This window comes from Protopterus annectens, chromosome 14.part0, assembly GCF_019279795.1.
Source record: "Protopterus annectens isolate FY-2018-M chromosome 14.part0, PAN1.0, whole genome shotgun sequence".
NCBI classification, from domain to species: domain Eukaryota; kingdom Metazoa; phylum Chordata; order Ceratodontiformes; family Protopteridae; genus Protopterus; species Protopterus annectens.
Window position 1 is genome coordinate 811,914,668 of NC_056748.1, and position 23,316 is coordinate 811,937,983.

At 39.2% G+C, this 23,316-nt stretch overlaps 1 protein-coding gene across 1 annotated transcript in view; it reads left to right on the forward strand.

Moving 5' to 3' along the window:
- LOC122789262 (RING finger protein 122-like) overlaps positions 1–23,316 on the forward strand; it is a 317,323-nt gene that overhangs the window by 134,754 nt on the left and 159,253 nt on the right. Inside the window, exon 2 of the mRNA XM_044056559.1 lies at positions 13,202–13,360. Coding sequence (XP_043912494.1) covers positions 13,251–13,360 — 110 coding nt within the window. The 5' untranslated portion in view covers positions 13,202–13,250. The remainder of the gene's footprint in view (positions 1–13,201; positions 13,361–23,316) is intronic.

Here is a 23,316-nt window from a genome sequence, read left to right on the forward strand (position 1 = left end):
GGAGCACACAGCCGGGGACACCATCGGGTCCCATGGATGCTGTGTTATTTGCTTTGGAGAGAGCAGATCTCACTTGGGCGCTGGACATGTTTGGGGGTCTACACTTATTTGGTATTGCTATCTCTCCTTTGGGGAGAGGGGAGAAGTTTGCACTGAACCTGTCAGCCAGTATGTTGGCAATGTCTGTAGGATCAGTAATCTTCACATCATTTTGAACTAGTTCTGAGCATATCTGGGAGTTTCCTCCTAGGTTTCTAACATAGCTAAAGAAGGCCTTATGATTGTCTTTTGAGTCTTTAGCTATTTTTCTCTCGAAATTTGCTTTGGATGATTTTATGAGAGCTCTTAGTTTTTTACTTATAGTGATCAAGGGTGTCTTACCTTTTAAGGATTTTGCTCTATCTTGTAGTAGCTTCCTCCTCTTGTTGTAGAGTTTGTTTATGGCTGGGGTCCACCAGACTGGACGCTTGCCTTTGGTACAAAGAGTCTTTGTTTTGCTTGGGATTGCCTTATCCATGCAGTCCTGCAGGTGCTGGTAGAAGGCGTTTGTAAGTGATTCAGCGGCTTGAGTATTGTTTTCCCGCTCGGGGCCTGAAAGGAGACCACACTAGTCTTTAGAAGTGTGAAGTCGCGTTTTGAGAAGTTCTTTACTGTGGTCTTTTTATTTCAGGTGGGGTGGGATGAGGACCTCCAGCGAGATTAGTTTGTGATCTGATCTCACCAGTGAGGGGTATACTTCGGTGTTGAACATTGTGCTCCCATGTTCGTGATGATGAGATCAAGTATGTTATCTCCTCTTGTGGGGATGGTGACTAGTTGTTCCATGGCATTTGAGTTTATGAATTCCAGGAACTTTTGGGCTAGGGTGTTTGGGCTTGAGTAGTGTTCCCAGTCTATATTAGGGTAATTGAAGTCACCTAGTATGATGGTGTTTGGTGATACATTTATCCCTCTAGTGTTTTCAGGAAGGCCATGTGAGTTTCCTGAGTTTGTGAGGGTGGCCTGTAACATGCTACAATTTGCAGAGCAGTCTTGCCTATGGTTAATTGCACCTGGATGGTCTCCGATGCATCGTGCGTTGCCACCAGTCTTGAGGTGTGGGTGTCCTTGATGAATATGGATACCCTCCTTTCTTGGTATTGTCCGGATTTTGGGGCCGGAACGCATGATATGAGGTAAAACCTGATAGCGCTGGGGTGCTCTCAGGAGCCTTGAACCAGGTTTCTGTCACAGCACAGACATCGATGTTCTCCATACTGAGAAGGGCCTCGAAAAGTGCATTTTGAGATTTAGACTTCTGGCATTGAGCAGCATTACCCTTAGTTTTTTCCTTTTTGTGTTCTAGGGTGGTAGGTTTAGAATTTGAGCCTTGCCTAAAAAGGCACTATGGGGTGGCAAGAGCCTTGCCAATATCCGAATCCCAGGGTGACAGGTGCAAGCCGCCCTTGCGCAGCGTGGCTTGTCCAGCATGTCATCCCAGGCAGACAGATACTGGATCCCCTTTGAATGACACCAGTGTTTAAGCCAATTGTTAAAGCTGATCATCTTATCTCTGTATTGTGGCATCATTCTTGGTGAAGGTAGGATACTGCTCAAGGTCAGGGTCATACCTGCCTGGGCTACATAATCAGAGAGCTCCTCAATGTCTCTTTTCATGTAGTCCAAGGAGGTACGTCTCAGGTCGCTTACACCAGCGTGGACAATGACTGAGTCATATTTGTACCTGCTGTTGAGAGACCTGAGTGCTTGCTATGTGGCGGATTCTAGCCCGACAGGCAGCTTACTGTGACCTTCTCCTTACTCAGTCTGGTGAGCGGGACATCAGTGTGTCTGACTATGGAGTCACCAATGACTAGTGTGTCTGGCATTGTGTTTGGCCTTAAGGGCTGTGACTGTTTGACACTCTGACTGTAAGGTCTATGTGTTGCGGGTGTTGTGTTCTGAGGTGGTGGTTGTTTGGGTGTCTGCTTTGGTGGCCTCTGCTGTTTTGGTAGATTTTTGATCAGAGCCTCCGAGTATGTCTTTGTGTGTTTATGTGTATGATTTGAGGTTGTAATGGTACTATGTGAGGCTGGGTCTATAGTGTGTGTGGTAACCTTCTCCTCCTGACTGGTCTTGCCAGTCCTATGTTGAGAGAGCTCAGCCTCCAGTTTGGCCGTATAGTTGCATCTCTCGCATGTATTTGTGTTTTGTGGGAGGAGGAAAGGGTTGTCTGTGTACATGAGGCAATTGAAACATTGCCTCAATATTCCAAGGTTCACCAGCTGAGCAGGAGAGGACACTAGCAACTGATCCCTCGACATGCTAGAAGGGTAGACGAAAAACTTTAAAAAAAGATTCCGGGGCACGTGGGTGACCGAGAAATGGGGGGTTGCCTTTTTGGGGTACTATCTATGACAAGAGTGCCGTATCAAGGTAATAAGTACTGTAGGAGCAAGTGCTAGGTTTAATAGATTGAGAATAGTCTACTTGGAGTCAAGTAGAGTTGATCTTTTTAGTTATAGGATATGCTGATTTGATCAGTAGTATAGTTCAAGGAAGGTAGTTTTAAGGGAAAATTTGAAGAGTGGACTTTAGGTAGCCCGAATAGTTTAAACCTGCTTAACCGGCACTGCCCTAGTGTGCAACAGTGGCAAAATCGCTCTAAATCACGCTAACGCGCGTTTAGCGCGTTTTATACCAGGGGGCTGGAAAAAGCTAGAAACTTGTACTGCGGTATCATTCTGGGCAATGGCAGAATGCTACTCAGGAATGGAAATGTTTGGAAGAATTAAATATGACAAGGTTAAAGGTGTTTATATTACATTATCGACTGATGAAAAGAGCGAATGCACTTTCATCGAACCGATAATATCAAAAGTCCTAAACAGCGAAGACACGGAACAGCTATTTTTTTCCCAGGGAAAAAAATTTGCTGCTCCGCAAAAAAAAAAACCTTAAAACACAAAACGAGTGGGGAGCTTCACCCCCCACACCCCCCTACTTAAATATACCAACTCCGAGATTGCACCTTAGTGGAGGAAATTGCAAAGTCCCGAAGACATGGCCAACCGTTTTTTTTTCCCTGGGTGAAAAAAAATGTTGTTCCATGTCTTGGCTGTTTAAGTCTTTCAACATTATCACTTGGATGAAAGAGCATTCGCTCTTTTCGTCAGCCGATAATGTAATGTAGACTCACTTAAAAGCAGATGAGTATCAACAATTAACACTTGAGGGGATGAGATAAAATAGTGGCGTATAACCAATCTGCAGGAAAGTCTCCAAGATTAGATGGTATTCTGATGGAAGTTTGGAAGCAAAGAGGGAAAAAAGTGATAAAGATCTGGAAGATTTTTTTAACAGTATTTTAAAAGGAGGGAAGGTACCAACATCCTGGGAAAAAAGCTGTGGTGGTTGTAATACCTAAAGATAGTACAGACCCATCTGATCCAGCTTCATATGGGCCCATTTCATTTTAAAAACCACAACGGCCAGCACTCCAAAGTCAGCATTTATTGGTATTTTATTGTATAAACATCAATATCAAAACATGTATATTAACAGCATGTTAAAAACCAAACTAGCATACCGGTTTCAGCTATTAAGCCTTCATCAGTGCATCATAGAAAAATGCTCCATGCTTCATTTAAATACTCCAATATAGCTTCCCATTGGTAGATTACAAAGACTCATTAAGACCTGGTGAAAAAAGGGCACCCAACAAAATAATCCAATTTTTCTCTTTTCTATCTAATATAGTATGTCAAACTAACTTGTCCCTATCCTGTAACATAATCCTATCGATAATAACAAATCTAAATTGGGCTGAAGAATGCTGTCTAGTATGTCTATACAAAGCATTTGAATGTTGAGCACATCTAACATCACTTAAATGTTCTAAGATACGTAACTTCAGGGGTCTTGCAGTTTGCCCTAAATAAAAGGTTTGACAACTGCATATCACAATTTAAATTACCCAATCTGAGGTACAATCTCCATGGACTCATATGTCACAAACCCATGATGTCTTGTTAGAAATAAATCCTTGTGTTTTATTTACATATTTACAAAAACTGCAGTGGTTACAGAGCTGACAACCCACTAGCAAACTCCCATCCAAAGTTTTTTGATATGACCTGGTCCCTTCCCATGGTATTCTTTTATAATGATTTAGGTTCATAGGTTCATAGGTTCATACTAGGCTATCTGCCCTAGGGCATTTATAAGCCTAGCCAGAATGTGTTTGGCTTTCGCCACCCATTTTAAATTTATTTTGCTATGCCCTTTTTCAAGGTTAGTATACTGTGCCTCTGTCTAACAGTGACACAGAAGTGATACCCGGGGTAAACCTACGATCTCCCATCCACTCATCAAGATTCCTCTTGAAGAGAGTCAATGAGGGACTCTGCCTAACCTGGACTGGGATTTTATTCCAGAGTGAAGGGAGCCTCTGGGTTATGAATCTGTCCCTCCAGCATGTCCTATTTATTTCAGTGCTGAGGTTCAAGTCTCTTGAGCGTAGCTCGATGGGATTTGGATTTTCTGAGGTGCAGCATGTCCATTAATTCTGGGTTGGACATGGCTTTATACGTCAGGCACAGATCGCCTCTGAACAGGCGGTATGCCACTGAGTAGAGCTGGAGTTTCTTTAACCGGGCAGCATATGGCATCTGTTTGAGCTCTTTGATCCTCTTGGTGAGGTACTTTTGGGGTCTTTCCAGTTGCTGCAGGTGTCTGGTAAGGTACATCCCAAAAGGGGCATTGTACTCAATTATGGGCCTGATGAGGGATGAGTAAAGAGGCACGATGACCTCCCCTGATCTAGATGTGAATCCCTTCATGATTAGGTGGGCTATAAAAAATGTTTTTCTAACCACTTTGGCCACGTGGTTGTCAAATGAGAGATTACTATCAACTTGGGTCCCCAGGTCCCTAATTACTTCTTCTGTACTTAATGGATTTCCACCTATGTGGTAATTTGTGGCCACTTTGTTTTTGCCAAAGGGGATGACTATACACTTTTTGGCATTTAGCTTGAGGCCATGGCTCTGGCACCAGTTGTCTGTTTCTATGAGGCCCTTTTGGAGGATGCTTGTGTCGGCTGGAGAGTCGATTATGGCGCCCAGTTTGCAGTCATCTGCGAACTTGGTCAGCCACAGTCCTTCCGTGTTGGCCTGTACCGAGAAATATATACCGAACAAGAGAGGTCCCAGGACTGAGCCTTGTGGGACAACACTTGTAACTGGTTTGGAGTCTGACATGGCTCCAGCAATTCTAACCATGTGGGTTCTGTCCTTGAGCCAGTTTGCAATCCATCTAGTGACACAGGGGTTTATATTTAAGCTGGTGAGCTTATCTATAATGCCCGAGTGGGGTATTGTATCGAAGGCTTTTGCGAGGTCCAGGTAGGCTGTGTGGACCACCTTCCCTCCAATGGCCTTGGTGACTGTTTCAAAGAAATCAACCAGGTTTAAGAGGCAGGATCTGCCCTTAACAAAGCCGAACTGGGTAGGATCCAGTGTTTGTAGGTCCCCAATATCTTTATTTATGAGGTCCATGATGATCCTTTCCATAGCTTTGCAGACCAAGCTAGTCAGGCTTATGGGGCGATAGTTTCCAGGATCCGTTGAGGCACCACCTTTATGGAGAGGGACCACTGTTGCTGTACGCCACTCTTTGGGCACATATCCTGTAGTAAGGCTGAGATTGAACAGTAGTTTTATGTTTGGGTTTAGCTCTTCTTTGAGTTCATGTAGGACGCAGCCCGGGACACCATCTGGTCCCATTGATGCTGTGTTTTTTGCTTTGGAGAGGGCGGCTCTTACCTGAGCATCTGAGATGTCAATCTACTACCAATAGTTCTACCTCTCCTATAAGAGAACAAACATCTTGAAGGGATCAAGTCCTTTAAAGAGTCTTCAGAAGTCAAAATCTCCCAATATTTATTAATGGAATTAATCAAAACTGAGATATTACTACCATAATTAGTAACTAGTCTTAGCTGGGTGTTCTTAGTGGACGTTTTTTCTTGGTAACCAAATAGTTTACCCCTACCCAATTTATATGCATATTCACTTGATTTCCTGATTTCAATTACATTATATCCACAATTAAAGAACCTCATTGTTAATCGTTCACTATTTGTAGAAAGTTCCTCTCCAGATGAGAAAATACATCAAACCCACATAAACTGAGATTTTGGAATGTTCCAAATGATGTGCTTGGGATGACAACTATTAGAATGTAACAGAGTGTTAACCCCAGGATGTTTCCTATGTATTTAACTTAATAAAGTCCCATCCTGTTTTACTCTAATGTCAACATCCAAGAATACTATCTGGGTAGTACTGAAACTGTAAAATGTAAGCCCCATTTATTGTCATTGAGATACATGACAAATTCATTCAGATAATCAGACCCTGATCACCGCACCAACCAACAATTATCAAGCTTTTGCCACCAAATGTCCACTGATTCCAAACAAATGTTATGCAGTGGATCATATATCAGCTGGTCCTCTATATAACCATGAACAGATCCACATAAATAGGAGCGAATGATGCTCCCATCACTGTCCCTCTTAATTGCAGATAACATTCCTGCTAAAAATAAAACATTTTTTGTTCAGTATATGCTCTGTCAAACAAAGAGGGTATTGAATCCCAGGCTATATAGAGGTATTTTATTTAGCCAATAGTTCAATGCTTGTAAGCCAGCCCAATGTGGAATGTTGGTACATAGAGATGTTACATCAAGGGTGCACATATACCACCCTGGTTCTATTTGTGTTTCCTGAATTATCTTAAGAAATTCAGTGGTATCCTGTATTCTTGATCTCACATGAACTAGCAAAGGTTTTAAATAATGAGTAAGAAAGGCTGATAACGGCTCCATTAAAGAACCTCTGCCTGCAACTATTGGTCTACCAGGGGGTTGTTCCATGTTCTTATGGGTCTTAGGCAAAATATAAAAATATCACTTTAATGGTTCCTTAATCATACATTGTAACTTTGTATCTTGGTTAATAATGCCTTCTTCCCTGGCCAATTCTAAAAATTGATCAATTTCCTTTTTAAACATTGGTGTTGGATCCAAATGCATCCTCTGATAGGTCATAGAGTCCAATAACAAATTATGTCCTTCCATTACATACATTTTTCAATCCCATGCTACAAGTGGAAGATTATGGGATGAAATTTTTAGATGGGATCTGTAACTGAAATGTAGCTCTTTAAGTACCAACTGTTGAAACAACATAACATTCTTATTAGGTGGTGGTACAAATGTAGAGGGTCTAAACCAAAATTGTTGCGACTCATATTCGCCATTACACATCTGGTTCTGAAAAAAATAACTTCAGATTTAATAGCCTACAAAATCCAACAACATCCCGAACAAACAAATCCTCAGAAACTAAATAGCTGGGTACAAAACCAAGACCTTTATTTAGTAACGCTTGCTTATCTGTATTAAAAACATAAGAAGGAATATTCAACACATTGTGTTCTGCTATTGTGTCACCATCACTTTCAATAGTGTTTCTAACGTTTGATTGGTACCTACGATGTTTACGTCCACCCCTCCTGGATCGCCTAAGTGGAAACCTTCATTCTTCTTCTTTGCCATCGGTGAAGTGACAGGGGTACCCACAATAATATCTGTATTGGAAGAGAGATCCTCCCCAGAGGTACCTGAAGTACTCAAACCCACATTATTTTTCTTAAGAACAGGTTTCTTTCTTTTTCGTCAAACCTGCGACTGGGGGGGTATTCTGACATCTGAAAATTTTACACTTTTCTGGATAACGAATGGTTTGCCATGTTGATAATCTTTAGAATCCCTATATTGATGTTTGTACAATAAAGTACCAATGAATGCTGACTTTGGAGTTCTTGCCATTGTGGTTTTTGGATTGTGAGGAGACTGGCCATGCACCAGATCCATTACTGGCATGTCAGAGGAATTGCCCGTTTCATTTTAAACCTTGATTATAAAGTGGTTATTTCTATAATGGCTAAAAGAATGGTAAAGGTGTTGCTAAAATTGATAGATATAGATCAATGTCATTTTGTGGAGGGGCAGCAAACATTTGACTACATTAACAGAACAACGATGATCCAGAGGAAAGCAGAATGGAAGAAAATACCACAGTTATTGGTGGGTCTTGGCGCACAGAAAGCATTCAACAGAGTAAGCTGGAATTTTATGAGCAGGCAATGGAAGCATTTGCATTTCTGATATAATAATAACACTAATTAGAAGGTTACATAAGGAATCAGAGGCAAAAATCAAAGTGGAGAGGGTTCCTCTCTGATAAGTTGTGTCTGAAAAGAGGAACCAGGTGGGGGTGTCCTCTTTCCCCTTTGTTATTTGCATAATATTTAGAACCGTTGACAAAGAACAAAAGGAGCTCAGAAATTCAAAGATATAATTGGTTCAAGAAAAGTTGGCTTTATTTGCAGATGATATAATTTTGTACCTGATGGAACCAGAGAAGGACTACTCAGTGTTGTGGAATATTCCAAGACATTTCTGTTTTTTTTTTTTTTCTGGCTATAAAATTAATGAAGACAAAGCTAACGATAAAGTTAGAAACTCTGTACCCACACATTAACTGGTTCAGCAATGCACATATTTAGGGGGACATAAGAAAATGAGAAATTTAGTAGTATGGATTAAAAAGAATTCACTTATGGTAGATAAGTATATGTGAGAAGTGACGAAACAAAATATTAATACAAAAACTGGGAAAGGGGAAGCTCTTGCATATAGATATGAATAGTAAGATGCAAGAAGTAAACATGCATTTAGCCCCTTTAGTTTTATACACAAGTCAGGCATATTTTATCAACCAGAGGAGAAGTTGTGGATAGTAATTAATAAAGAGTTGAAGGATTTTATTTGGTAGGGGAAGAGGGCAAGAGTCAAGGGGGATAAGTTGATCATCCCAATAGAACAAGGATGTTTAGGATTACCTGATCTGAAGGGATGTTTTAGACCTACACAGTTAAGGTTCTTATACCTAACACAAGCAGAAAGCTATAATTCAAAGTGGGAAAGGATGATGATGAAGCAGGGGGTCAATTCAGGAAATAATGCGATTTTGGATGCAGATCCTTCAGGAGAATAACAGTCATACAATACAGAATATTACATTCATAAAGTAGGAGAAAGTAACTAAGAACTAAGCCAGCACAGGAATATAGAAAGGGGATTCTGCTGATGGGAATGACTGCAATTATCATTACAGAGAATAAACAAGAGGAGGCTCTAATTTTCTGAAGGAAGATGGCCAAGAAACCAAGGTATTTGGAACAAATAATTATAGAGAAGGAAAGGTATTAGAATAGTAAGAGGCCAAGTAGACATTCGGATTACACACTGATGATTCCCTTCCCTATCAGGGACTGATATCAGAATACAAAGAGAAAGGGACAGTGGAATCCTAAATGAAAGACCCACACTGAGTGAGTTTTTAAACTGAATCTGCACAGAAGCGGCTGTTAAAAAGGAACAATTAGTACAGCATATAAAATACTGCACAATAATTATAGGAATCAATCAGAAGAGGTCAGAAAAGATTGGGAAGAGAGATTAGATATGTAATTCACAAAGAAACAATGGGAGGACATATGAACAGTTTCCAAATATCCAACAAAATCTAGAATATTTAGGAGTTTTGCCTGGAAGTGTTTGCATAGATACTTTTATAGCCCAACAAGACTCCAAAGAATTTTTCCTTGGGTAAATGGCAAATGTTGCAGCTGTGATGGTGAAGAAAGAGGTAAGTGGAACATATGTTTCTGGACTGTAATCAGTTGACATACTTTAAAAATTCCCAACAGACTACTCTGTCAGGAATAGTTGGTGAGCAGATAAGTGTAACTAAGGAAATTATTATTTGAGCAGGAATACAGGATCTGAATTGCCTAGGCATTGTTAAGTTTAACTCTGGTGGCTGTCAAGAAAAAAGCAATTACTTGAAAATGGCAATCAAAATCTAAACCAATTATACTTGAAGTAGTGAATATTTTAACATAGAACAGGAAGTGGGATCTTTAGAAAAGGGTAGGAATAAATTACATAGAAGAAAATGGAAATTGTGGAAACAATACACACAGAAAAATATTTTTTAGGGGGAATTAACTTTAAGAATTGAATAATTTATGTAATACTGCTTAGATTATATGATATATAATAATAGATGTGAATAATAATGTGTGTAAATGTGAACTTAATAACCAAAAAAAAGGTAAAAACGGACAAAGCAGCTACAGCACGGACTGTTTAATGTTAGCGCTTTCAGTTAAGGATATTCCTCCACCTTCTTCAGACATATACAATACAAAAAACCACAGCACCACTTTTTATACATAATGAGCAAACTAATTAAAAACAATTAAATAGTTAATTGAAGTAAATACTTCATTACCTAAAACGCAATAATTTAAAGGGCTAATACCTTTAAACACACACTGAATATTTTAAAAATATATGTATATAATGGTATCATTAACTAAACAATGTTCTCTTGTATTATTAACAAATATTAAAGTTAATGAAAATAGAACAACTAAAATAGAATAGAATAGAATAAATTCAAATAAAATAGAATAGAATAGAGTAAATTCAAATTCTGCTACTGTCAACCCTCCAAAATGCATATAAATATGTTGTTGTTATATGACCATTCAATGCAATTGATTAATCCTACATTTTATATAGGGAAACCCAATGACTTTATAAATGCATCTACACATGTTCTCTATAAAAATAAACCTAAAAATAAAAATAAAAATTAAAATTAAATAAAAATGCATCATAAAAATTAATAAATATAAACACCAATAGTAACTATTGTTATTAATGGCAATATTATAATTGAGAGGAACCAAGTGTTTATTAAATAAATCTGTCTAACTCTCAATTAATCCAAAAACCATGAAAAATGTGTCACAATAAAGGCATAATAGACATAATAACAACCTTATCTCTTCAATGCTTTTAATTTGAGGATGCATTTAATAGATGCATACTCATTCAACCCTGGGGGTAAATGGGCAAGTGTTCTAATTTGCCGTAGGACTTCCTGTTCTTCAAGCCATAGTTGCCATGGACCCCCCCTAAGGCATGTTTTTACCTGCTGTATGACAGAAAATAGAAAAGAGTGCTCAGGATGTTCACAAATATGCCTGGCAAGTGCATTGGTCATGTCCCTTCTCCCTATAGCATAAAGATGTTCATAAACTCTTTTCTTTAATGACCTCTCTGTTTTACCAATGTAAAACGAGGGACTTCTCCTGCACAACGCAACGTACACTACACTTTTACTTTCACAGTTATATTTGTCATTGATGGAATAATTTTTGCCATTAATGCCATCCATTAATAACAACAGTTACTATTGGTGTTTATATTTATTAATTTTTATGATGCATTTTTCTTTAATTTTATTTTTATTTTTATTTTTAGGTTTATTTTTATAGAGAACATGTGTAGATGCATTTATAAAGTCATTGGGTTTCCCTATATAAAATGTAGGATTAATCTATTGCATTGAATGGTCATATAACAACAACATATTTATATGCATTTTGGAGGGTTGACAGTAGCAGAATTTGAATTTATTCTATTCTATTCTATTTTATTTGAATTTATTCTTTCTATTCTATTTTAGTTGTTCTATTTTCATTAACTTTAATATTTGTTAATAATACAAGAGAACATTGTTTAGTTAATGATACCATTATATACATATATTTTTAAAATATTCAGTGTGTGTTTAAAGGTATTAGCCCTTTAAATTATTGCATTGTATGTAATGAAGTATTTACTTCAATTAACTATTTAATTGTTTTTAATTAGTTTGCTCATTATGTATAAAAAGTGGTGCTGTAGTTTTTTATATTGTATATGTCTGAAGAAGGTGGAGGAATATCCTTAACCGAAAGCGCTAACATTAAACAGTCCGTGCTGTAGCTGCTTTGTCCGTTTTTACCTTTGTTTTGGTTATTCAGTTGTCATTTCATGTGGTTTATCTGTAAATGTGAACTTGTTTATATGGTTTGGTTGCTTTTATATAAATGTAAGTTTGCCTATGTCATAAGTGATAATCAATAAAAGTATTTAAAAAAATATTATTTCTGTATAGCATTTTTAAGGGAAAGCTTATTCTATAATCTCTGAAGGTGCTGCATAAGGAACTGCCATATTTTTTCTATAATTGATTTTTTTTTTGTTTTTTTGTATGGGTTCCATATTATGGTGTTGTTTCCCGCAGTGATGCATCCCAAGCATAGACTTTCAAACAGACACAGAAAGACAGTGCTTTATAAACCAGGCAGCAGTTACCTCTAAAGATCCTAAAAGAATATAATGACAGTTCCTGTGGCCTATGTGAACATTCACATTTTCCAACCCTGAGGTCTTACTTGTGAGGAATCATTGTATTATTTCGAGTTTCTTTGTATATTTTGTTTGAAGAAAACAAAAAGTAGCACCTTATTCAGTAATGCTTCATTCAGATCAGTTATATATATATATATATATATATATATTGGTACAATAATCTACCTTGACTGACTAGAAACACCTTTAGAATTGAAAGATTTTTGGTAACACATGGCAAAAAAGGTTTAAATTGTCTGCTCTTGTCCCTTCATCTTTATTGGTGGTGTCACTGTTTTATGAGCTGTTTATGTTCAGTTTCTCAACATAATTTATGGCCTTTCTGTCAAGTCCTGTGATACTGTATTTATTGACATTAAACATGAGGTTATTATAACTATAGTGCAAAATATGTATTTTATGCAGATCATCTTGGAGAACTTCACCGTCATTTGTTGATTTAATTGTGTTACCCAGTTTGCAATCCTCAACATTTCGGGTTATCGACAGTCCATTTCTTAGCTTTATATCTAAGAAAATGAGTCTAAAGAGAAATGGCCCAGAACCCTGTGGGACAACACTGGTAACCCCTAAAGGGACAAACAGCCGTCTGCTGTGATTTATTGTGCCCTGTTGCTTAGCTAGGGTTTTATCCACTGAATTACACACAAATTGGCATTTAATACTTTAAATCTGTTAAATACTCCCTTATGTAGAATAGTGTTCAGTACACTGGCAAGGTAAAAATAATCAGCAGACTTCTATGGCAGAATTATGGCACGAGGACGTATGTTTATTTGCAATTTCTATCACTCTCCTATTTTTTTTCCAACAGGAAGTGTAACTATGGCTTAGCTCGTCAGCACAGTAAGCACTCCCTCAACATGCCCACATCTGGATTTTATGATCTGCCATTGAATGCCTATGTCATCATCCTAGGAACAGGCCTCCTAATCTCGCTGCTCGGCATGATATTCTGCTGCTACTTCTTCAGGTATGCTATAACCTGCCAATCAATGTTGTTTTACTTGGCAACTTATCTGCATTGTTGTTACAGTACTACTCATAGTCAGCGATGCTCTAAAAGTCATTCTCATCATAATCTTGGCATAAAATCAGATCTAGGCTAACTGCTATAGTTGAGTTCACTCTTGATCCAGGGTTGGACTTCTGATTTCTAAGTCTGTTGATATGAAAGAAGACAGGCTCTATATGTATGTTTAGTTGTGGGGCTGCTAAGTTAACCTGTTGACAAAATACAAGATACCACGGTTCTGTAACTTGTTCCAAGACAAAGACCCAAGATGCAAAGGCTATTTCCGTGCCAGCTACTGCCCTAACATATTTTTTTTCTGAGCAATCCACCCTCCATAACCCCTTTTTCATATTTTTGCACATGGGGTTGGGGTGTCACATCAACTGTGACCATCATCTAGAGCCAGTCTTCATACCACCAAATGGCTAGCCATAGCATCATAAAAAACTCAGTGGTATTTCTGAATAGTGCATAGAACAGCCCCTCCTTGTGACCTATAATGCTTAAAAGTGAGGTACTAGCAGTGGTTACTGTTATAACCAGGATTTGCAGAGACGCACTGCACAGTACCAAAAACCTTGTACTGAATATCGAGAATATACGAATGTGTAAAGAGACATGAATAATTAAGTAGGGAAAAGTTGCATGGGTTGGCAGTCAGCTGTGCTTCAAGGAAAGCATATGTGGTAGGTCAGAAAAGATGCAACCTCAAATGAGCAGTGCAGAAGAGCTACACAATAAGACAAAGCAGCTGGCTTGCACTGCCTTTTGTTACCTTGCAAGAATGCATACCAAGCCCATAGCAGGTAGAACTACATCTAGCCTGCTGCAGCAGGCTGTCATTAAGTACTGCACAGTAGCAACACGCAGCATATCTGATGCTTAGCCACCTGAATACCTTATTTGTCCATTAAAGGGGTGAAAAGGAGAGTATAACAAAGTGAGAAAGTGGTATATAGCAAAAAGAGGTACAAAGGAAAACATGACATGAAATGCTAATGGAGAAGATTTCCCCTCTGTCATAATGCCAAATTCTGACCTAGGAACAAATATTAACATGGGTCGAGATACGGGCAAGATTTGTACTTCAACAATGTCAGAGTTCGACATTGTCACCGTTCGATCTATGGACTTTGCCAAAGTGGATTAGACCAAATCCACTTCAACATTTTGATAGTAAACCTATATATGTATATATATATATATATATATACATATATATATATATATATATATATATATATATATATATATGTATGTATACTCCTGGGAGATCAAGAGCCTCTCAGGCCATCTCAAGTCAACACAGCGGTGGCAGTAATATCTTGATGTCACTGCACTAGCCAGTCTCCCAGTTAAGAACTATAACCACCTGCTGTGAGAATGATAACTTTCAGCTCCACACTCAAAAATCCCCTTGGGAACTCTTACTCCCTGAGCCTAGCCACAAATCACCATGAGGTCATCTTCCTAAGGAGTCAGGGGACCCACTTGTCAAAGGGTTTTGTCTGGGGCATCCAACAAGGAGGAAGTGAGTTTCCAGGACTGTGTGAGTGCAAGGACCAAGCGTTCAGCCAGAATCTGTGAGGGAGCCAGTTAGGGGGATATAAAAAAAATGTCAGGCTATTTTTCACACTTTAAAATTACTTTTAATCTCATGTAGAGTTTTGAAACATGAGGAGAATAAATCTAAGAAGACTTCTCTGCAGAATGGAAATCAAACCAGAAGTAGATAAAAGTCAGGCAGGAACTGAATGTGCCAAAAAACAAAAGAAACAATATAAGGTGAAGACCAGATGAGAAGGCAAGAAATGTAGAAAATGCATAAATATAGCTGCAAGTACAGAAAACGTCTGGAAGAACCTCATGCTGATCAGGATCAAATGCAGGAATAGTTAAGGAGAGGCAAATTCATACCAAAATATGAAAGGTTAATATTGGCGGCTCAAGATAGTGAGCTACATACACATTGGTTTACAAAGTCCATTGAACATGTGGGAGAAACAGACAAATGTAGGTTTTGTAAAGCCGAATTGGAAACAGTCGCACACCTCATTGCTGGTTGTGACATACTAATGGCAGAAGGACTGTATAGTGAAAGGCATAATAATGTGGCAAGACTATTGCACTGGGGATTGTGCAAACATTATGGTACTGAAGTAAAACATGAGCCACAAAACATCATAGAAAATTATGAAGTCTACATCACATGGGACCACCCATTACTGACGGTTCAAAAGATAGATACTAGAAAACCAGATATAGTGGTCCAAGAAAAGAAGACAAAAGTAGCACTGATCATTGAAATCACCACACCCAGTGACTACAGTGTCTTGGGTACAGAGAGAGAGACAAAGTCATAAAATATCAAGATAAGATCTGCAGGCAGAAACAAGGACAATGTAGAAGAAAGATACCCAGACAGTTCCAATAGTAGTAGGAGCAACTGGTCTTATAAAAAAGGATCTACAACCATATTTAGATATGTTACCAATACTTGCAATCCCATACAAATTTTGCGGGTTCTGCAAAGAGCACTTCTGGCTGACATCAAAGATTGAAACAATACTAATTTCATGAACTTTAATCGTACTTTGACTTAGGAATGGGATCCATTCCTGTCATGGTATTAGAAACCCAAAAGCCTTGTAGAAATTTAAAAAAAGGGTGCAACTATGTAGTCAATGCACACACCTGCCAAGCCTGCATGCATAACCAGGCATGCACAGCATATCAGTAGAATGGAGCAGAACATATCTACACCTTATGCCATTGATACACTTCTGGAAAACACAGTGATTTATAGATTTCATCAGAATCTACCCTTGCTAGTACATATTCAGGGCAAACTAGTACTCATTTGTGACTTTTGTTGCTAAGACATCATTTTAGATGCCAAAGCTTTCAATCAAGGTATCAGCCAGAGCAGCAGTAATTAGGCAGCTTGTAATCTTATCTGGGAATGCAAAAGCATCATGTCCACATGAGAGAGCCTGAAGAAGACACGTAGTATCCCACAAAACTGTGGTAAAAATATGATCAGACATGTGAGACCTTAACTGGCAACAGAATATGGTAAAACCAATGTTATTATGATAACAATGTTGTTCTATAAAAGAGCTGAATGCAGATTCATACAGATGATATAATTGATGTATCTGTATGTACATATTGCTGCATCGGTGGTAAGGTAAGCTCACAACAGCAGAACTGCCTGTTGTTTCACCCTTCTGTCTAACCTACAAATGAATATTGGGGTCTATATTATATCCTCGAACGCTGATGGATCAAATTTATTTTTGCGAAACTGCAAAATATCAAAGCAGCAGAAACTCAAATTTTTTCCTCGGGAAAGAATTCAGTTGTCCGTTTCTGTTGCTTCGGTATTTTCAGTGTTATGGTGGAAAGTTACCGGTCGGATTCAGGTAAGTGTGTGATTGTGTGGATGTGAGTGTTAGGGTGATTTTAGGTGAGTTAGGGTTAGGGCTCGGGTTAGGTGTGTGTGCGATTGAGTGGACATGAGGGTTAGGGCGGATTTAAGTGAGTTAGGGTTAGGGAGCGGGTGAGGTGAGTGTGCGATAGTGATGGACCTTAGGGTTAGGGTTTGGGTTAAGGTAAGTGGGTAGTTAGTGGTGTGTGCATAGTTTAGTGTAGGGTTAGGTATCAGATTTTAGGTGTATGTGTGTGGATTTTTGTTTGTTTGGTGTGCTTGTGTTGTGTGTATGTGTTTTGGATCAGCGATTTTTTTCCCAGGGAAAAAAATCGCTGATCTGACAGTTCGAGATTGTAAGCTTTTGCTTAAATTAGGTCGATCAATCAGCATTCGCTTTTTTAAGCGTTCGATGATATAATATAGAACCGAATATTGCATATGCACACAGGCAGTCCTTGTGAGTATTAACCCATACCCTCTTTCACATAGTCAGTCAGTAGGCCGCTAACTAAGCTACTTGTAAAGCTCACTATTCAACTATTTAACCAAGAAGGCATCTCTGTATTATCTACCACAATTATATATGTGCACATGTCCATCCCACTGTTCTTGATTACCATTGGAGTACTGTAATGACCAAATCATATCTGTGGCCTCTAATGTCATCCTATCCATGTTCAAACCTTTACTGTTAGGTATAGCCAAGTTAATCTATTGTATCACATTGGTAGCCTATAGTTCCCAGACATTACTAGTTTGCAACTTTGCTCTTATCTTTTCATAGGTGAACTCTTGGCTTCCATAAGGAATGGAAGGCAGATGTCAGACAAGTTTAGCTCAGCTGAGAATGATGCCCAGGCACTCAGGACTAATGGATGTTGGAGAGAAGGGGGTGTTCACCAGACTCTATGGGGCCACTTTTGGGGAAGAGTGGTCGACAACATCAGTCCTGTGGGTGAGAAGAACTGCATTAGACAACAATGTGAGAAGCATGCCGACAACATGATATGGTGGTCCTGCAGCCAGAGGGGCAACCTCCCAGTGCAAGCTTCATAGATGATAAGGCATTGTTAGCATCCCTGCATTGAGACAATGACAGTGTGAGTATAATATCCAGAGGACTGGACACATGTTCCACAAGTGTCCAAACCTCCTGTGTCTCACAGAGAGAACAACACTGTTAATATCCATACCACACTTGGTATACAGCAACACCACCCATACAGATTATAGGGAGAACATAGGTACCATTGCATATGCTCCCAGTAGGTACATTGGATATCCTGGCAAAGAAGACTACCAGTACAGGTGTGTGCATGTTTTATATCTGCATGTCCCCCCCAACCATCTGCATATACAACACAACTGCAGGTGTAGTCAGACTCACTCTGTTATGTCTTCTATCTTGTATTCACAGGTGAGACCATTGCTATGGTGAAATTTGTAAAGGCTGTAGCAGGCCATCAGGCTGAAGTTACCTACACAGAGTCTGCCAGTGATGCTGAAAACAAACACTGAATCATAATCCCAGAACACACTGGCACTGTCTGTCTCTCCCCTGGTTGGTCATCTACCCACTGTCCAGGATGAAAATGTGGCCTTATCCATATCTAATGAAGGGGGTGCACAACATGTCAATAAACAATCTTTGTTAAGGAGGGTTGCCCATGCCTGAGGGCACCACCACTGCTTTCCCTGAGGCTGCAGCACCAGATGAGTGCACCGCATCCTACATGGATATATATCCACTGTACAGCAGCCAAACAGGGGTTTCTTGTATCATCTGGTGTTGCAGCCAGCTCCCCATATGTGGGACGTACTTGGAATCAATCAACAGATATGCACTGCTACAATCTGAGCATAGTCTGCAGTTACCTATGTAACATGGAAATGATGTATGTGCTGTCTGGCTTCTCTAAGATGTCTCTTAGTAAGTTCAGTGCCTACAGGAGGCAAAGGAATCCAGGAATGATGGTATGATAGGTCTCATAAGGTCTGTTCCTGCACACATTGGCAGAGTGTCCACATCCATGGAGGTTAGTAAGTGTAACCCTCACTGCCCAATCCAGCTGTATCGTCCATGGCTGGAGATGTGTGCATACTCAGGGTGGCCATCTCTGGAGGCTATTGTAGGGAGCACAGTCTGCACACCACAATACAGAACTTTCAAGGACAGGACCCACTAAACAGTGGCACTTTACAGGTTCCATTCCTCCAGTACTGCTTCATCAGTATAATAGGTGGCTTGTAGTTTCACTGTATCAAGTTGCTATAGGGGCCCCAGAGCAAGGTCATATATTGTTTCACTCACCTGGTCCACAGAGGAAACTGTCTATAACATAGACCTTCCCCCTCCAAGAGGCCCACATCTCTGCCTCCTCTGACCTGTCATCCATCCCCAGGTTGTGCGCACAGCCACATGTCAATGTGTCCCTAGATACTTGTAAAATGATGACAGCTGTAAGACTACCATTGTGCCTGCATTTACCCGTTAGGTGTCTGAGGAAATGTTATTACACTACAAGCACTGATACAGACTACATATATGCCATAAATGGAAATCATGAGCATTGTTGGGGTGCCGTGCTGATAAACTGGTTATCAGCCCCCTGCATTGCACAGTACCTTGCATTTGAAGGAATGGTAGCCCCTTCCTATCAATATACTACTGTCTGTGGGTACCAGGTGGTCCCTTTATTAACACAGTTGCTCAGAATATATCTTTGTGTACTTCAGGGTGGCAAGAGATATCAGAGAAGTCATGCACGGTAGTCTCTCTCTCTCTCTCCCCTGCAGTGACAGGGAAACAGATCCACTCCAACATGAAACAGAAATGTATTGAAAAATGTTTTGAGTAAACTGCTGGCTGATGCCTTTGATATATTCAAGGTGACCTCTGTTTATTCCTTAAAGGTCCCTGTAGCTATAGTAACAGCTACACATGGCTTGGTATCCAGTGCTGCAAGAATTTCATGCTTCCTCCTGGATGCAGTTTGTAGAACACACATGCCAGTCATCTCCCATATAATCTCTCTGACATCATACAACCAGTCCATCAGTTGCTGGTCAGTTAACTGATGGTATACTATCCTCTGCTTATACCATTTCCTAACGTACTACCTGTGGCTCTAATGGGCCTCCAGGTAGAAGCTAGTGCTGCTTATGAATAACAAATACTGCTGGGCCACAGCTATTGCTGCTCCAAACATATTCAACAGGTACAGCTGTACAGATTTTGGTTTACTTTATACCTTTATAGTCAGATGCAATACTTGTGCATCTTCCACCCTCATGACTATGAATCCTGGCCTGTTTTCACAGACCCTCATTTGCATGTCGTTGTGCACTCATAAGACTGTGCTTCTTTCTTTGTATATTGTTATTTGGTCATTTGCATATCACTAATGCTGCACCTTTCTTCACATTGCCAGTTGCTAACTGTTTCTATGACTCACTAATGAGTTGTTGGTCATTGATTTCAGTACACTAGCATGATATGTATTACACCATATGACAACAAACAGCCTATGTGTCTTAGTCATAATGGCAGATACCTATCGCTGTGTTAAATCTCCAACTGTTACTGTAACTGGTTGCTCTTATGTTGTCTCCGCAACATTTTTTGTGATACTTGTAGCTTTGCTCTAACACTTTAAGTTGCTATAGATGATAAATTGAAACGAAAGCTAAATGCTAGGTGTTTGGGTTGTAAGTGCTACACTGTTTTATACACAAAATAGTAAAGTGTTGCATCCCACTATTTATTTTTTCCCCTCATTGGGCTGCCCCCTGAAAAAGGGCTTATTTATAAGAGACTAGATGCAAAATCTAAAAAATAAACTAAATAAATAAGTAAATAATATATGTTGTTCTAGTAAGAGCTGATTTTATGAATGCAATTTCCAACAAGGAAAACAAACATGAAAGCTACAGATTTCCCAGGCAGTCTGCAAAATGTTTCTGCTTGCTAAAATAATCAGTATTTTTTTTCTTACTTCATATTTTTCACCTTTCATTTAAAATATCTTAAATGGTCTTGTTAGATTACTGATTAAGGAATAATTATTTTACCGAATATTTATTGTGAATGCAATTGTACACATACTAGTATGTCTTAAAAGGAAGTTATGAAAGTAAATCAATACTTACCTGTAAAGGAATATGCTATTCCTCTTAATGAAACTTGGATAAGGACATACAAGACTTACAGTCCCTCATAACCTATAGTTATCAGGATATAATATAAAGCATTTTCTTTAAATTATTGGCATACAGTAGATGCACTGTATTCCAAAGAATGATTTATTAATTCATTTTCATTTCACCCACATTCAAATAAGAAATAATTTTAGTCCACATTCCCAACTCATAGTCAAATGCAAATTTATTTTCTCCCATATGTTCCCGTTTCAATTTTTAAATAGTCTAGTATATTTCTCTCCTCAAATAGTGACAGGCAGAGCACTTCAGGCTACTCTGAGTTTTTCATTTAGCCATGTTTGTCAGGCACTGTGCTCTGGACTTAATAGCCCTAGTCATGGCAGAGCAATACAATATTCCTGATTCCAATGTACTTAATCACCTCATCCCTTAGAATACTCATGTATTATGGAACAACCCCTCAGTATGCTCCCTGTGGGTAGGGACTTCCCCCTCTAGTGAATATGGTAATTCCAGCTGTTAGTATGTGCCCTGTGCTGGCTCACACTGAGTAGCTGCTTTGAAACATGAAGCAGGGATGTTGGGATGTATTATACTACCAGAAAGCCAAACGTAAGACAGTACCCAGCTTGTAGGACAAGGTTCCTGCCTTATTTTTCAACCTGACAGAGTGTACACACCCACATTTTAACCATATATTACTGTCCATTCCTCATCTAACTAATGTAGTGCTTATGCTTCTACCCCAGTTGTCACTGGGAGTCTCTAGAACAGTGACCAAAACCCAGGCCCACACCATAGGATGGAGGGTCACTGACAGCACTCAGTTCTCCTTCTTTCATCACAAAACCCTCCACACTGACAGCACAGTCAAGGCCAAAACATTGATTCCGGTAGGGTGGCATGTTTCCTTTTTTACATTCTCATATTTTCTCTTCAAGGTCTTCTTGTATATTCTAGTGCTGAACGATCCTGAAAATAATTGTATGCAATTAACAGATAGCTATCATTAATTGTGCTTTGAACTCACATCATCTCCTTTTGTATTCTTCTATGGTGTAACGAGTGAACTTTCAGCCTTTCTAAATGTTTTTTGCATGGCATTCCATGCATAACCGTGGACTTTTTTTGATCTACTTCTTTGTATTCTTTCAATTCCTTGTATTTCTATCTTGCTTTATGTTGACCAGAATGCTGCACTGCATTCCAGGCTAGGACATGTCACTGTGCTACAAATCATAATGTAACAGTCCTCTATCTAGACTTTGGGCCTTATTAAATCTCCTCAATGTAGTCCTTGAAAGTTTATTGTAACCTTCCAATATTATGGGGTGTACTTGGGTATATTGAAGGCATACCTTCCACACCCCATCTGCAGTGAGCAAGTGTACCATTAACCAGTAGATCGTTATGTGTACCTGGACCTTCAGATGTGGGGGTCTGCCACTGCACCCCCAAATCACTATATATGAAATTGCACCAACTTGGATAAAAGATCCTTTTTTCTCAGAGTCGATGCAATGACAGTGCTCCTGTTTCCTACAACATTTAAAAGACATGCAGTATGTGGTTTGGACACTCCAAACTGATCATAGATGTGAGTGCACATAAGTGTATGTGGTGTGAAAGAGCAACCGTGGCAGGGCTAGCCACCTGACACTGTGAACCTTGCTTCTAGAGGACTGCTACTGTGGCAGTGATATCCCAACCCCAGGTACAAAAATTAGAAAAAGGAGTTGTAGATGGATGGATGGTTGCAACCACAGGGGTAATGTATAGAGAGTTTAGAATTGTGAGGTCAGAGCCATCACATCAGGGATCTGGGGGGTATGGCCTCCTGCAAAAATGCTTTATACCCTACTACTTCTTATATATGATGGTAAAATGGAGCAGTGGGAACATGAGTTTGGGAGTTTGATAGGTCAAAGCATCAAAATGATGACATCTACAAAGCAGGTGCTACATAATTGCTCTTCTCTTTTCTTCTCTACATTTATGATTCATTTTTCTTAATCTGAGTAATCTAGGATACTTTATAACCTGTTCACGCTCATTTACTATATAAACTAGCACCTAATCTTTACATCATCCTCTTACTGATTCATATGCATTAACAGATCCACTATACAATTGAATATGTGAGATCCCAGAACTGAAGCCTCTAGAACTCCATACAGATCACTTCCTTTCCTACAGAATTGGACATAACCTTAGTCTATTATATTCATATAACAAGTCATTAGCCAGTATAAAAGATATGCTCTTATCAATCTAAAGGATATTCCCCTGTCAATAGGACCTACAGCTTTTCGATTAATGT